The sequence below is a fragment of the Leiobunum rupestre genome, chromosome 7, assembly GCF_980474605.1.
Source record: "Leiobunum rupestre chromosome 7, qqLeiRupe1.1.hap1, whole genome shotgun sequence".
NCBI lineage: Eukaryota > Metazoa > Arthropoda > Arachnida > Opiliones > Sclerosomatidae > Leiobunum > Leiobunum rupestre.
The window spans coordinates 54,088,681-54,089,889 of NC_143390.1; the positions used below are offsets into that span (position 1 = coordinate 54,088,681).

Genomic DNA, 1,209 nt, shown 5'->3' on the forward strand with positions numbered 1-1,209 from the left:
GAATCCCGGTCCCCCTCGTCTAAAGCTACCTGAAGAAAAGCCTTTTCTATGTCGCTGACCACCACTACGGTATGCTTACGAAAGTTTAATAGAAGGAGGAGAATGTTTGGGTTTTGATTTGGGCCTGGCTCGAGACAGTCGTTTAGAGATGGTTTTCCCGAGGAGGCGTCCAGTACCACGCGAAGTTTAGTCGTGGCGACATTTGCTCTGACAACCCCCTGGTGTGGTACGTAATAGGTCCCTACCTTTTTGGTTTCAACGTTTTAATAAGGAACTATTTCAGTTACACCCGTTTCTATTTGTTCGTCGATTACCTTTTTATAATCGGAGAAATATTGAGGGTCTCGTTTGAATTTTTTAATTAAACCCTGTAACCTTTTTTCAGCTATTGAGAAATTGTCAGGCAGAGCTTCTTTGCTTACCCTCCAGGGGAATTTAACGCAGTACCGTTCCCCCGTGAATTCTACGTCTTCGAAGAATCTAGCTACTGTTACGTCATTCGCTGGGTCTTTCGCGTTTTCATTTTCTATCCCAATGGATTCTAGATCCCAAAATTTGTTTAGGCTATCGTTTATTTGTTTCTGCCCTAGGCTAATTAACATAGTAGTGACTGAGCCTTCAGCGTACCTATTTTTTGATACCCCTATAGGTCCTTGAATAGACCAGCCCAAAATAGTTTTAATCGCTACGACGTCTTGACTGAAACTTTCAGTTTCTCTTTTTTCAGACACTACGCGCCAATAATAATCCGCTCCGATTAAGATTTGTAATTCGGAATTTGTTTCTCCGGATTGATTAGACTCGTCAGCTAATTGTAGGCCTTTTTGGTTCATAATGGTTTCAATTTCTAAGTTATCCATACACGGCACAGCGTGGCAGATAAAGGGCACCTCTACCGCTTGGATTTCGACTTTTTGGTTTGGGTCGTCGCGGTTTTCTAAAGTTAATTTTACCCTATTTGTTTTTCTTTCAATTGGTTTCTTATCTCCGAAACTAAAAACGTCTAAATTTTCTTTTCCGATAATCGGGAGGTCTAATTGTCTAGAGAGGTCTTCCCTGACGAAACTGATTTGACTCCCCCCGTCCAACAGCGCTCTCGCCACCCCATGGGTTTCGGGGAAAGAGGGATTCCGGACAATAGCCGTAGCCGTTTGTAACAGAACTATTTTTGCGCCCCCTTTACTGACGACACTACCGACGTGGTACCGC

At 43.2% G+C, this 1,209-nt stretch overlaps 1 protein-coding gene across 1 annotated transcript; it reads right to left on the minus strand.

The window, feature by feature from the left end:
- Positions 1–263: 263 nt before the first annotated feature.
- LOC149937461 (uncharacterized) lies at positions 264–860 on the minus strand. Its single transcript, XM_090153773.1, has one exon. It carries the CDS (start codon positions 858–860, stop codon positions 264–266), a length of 597 nt encoding a protein of 198 aa, XP_090009899.1.
- Positions 861–1,209: the final 349 nt, after the last annotated feature.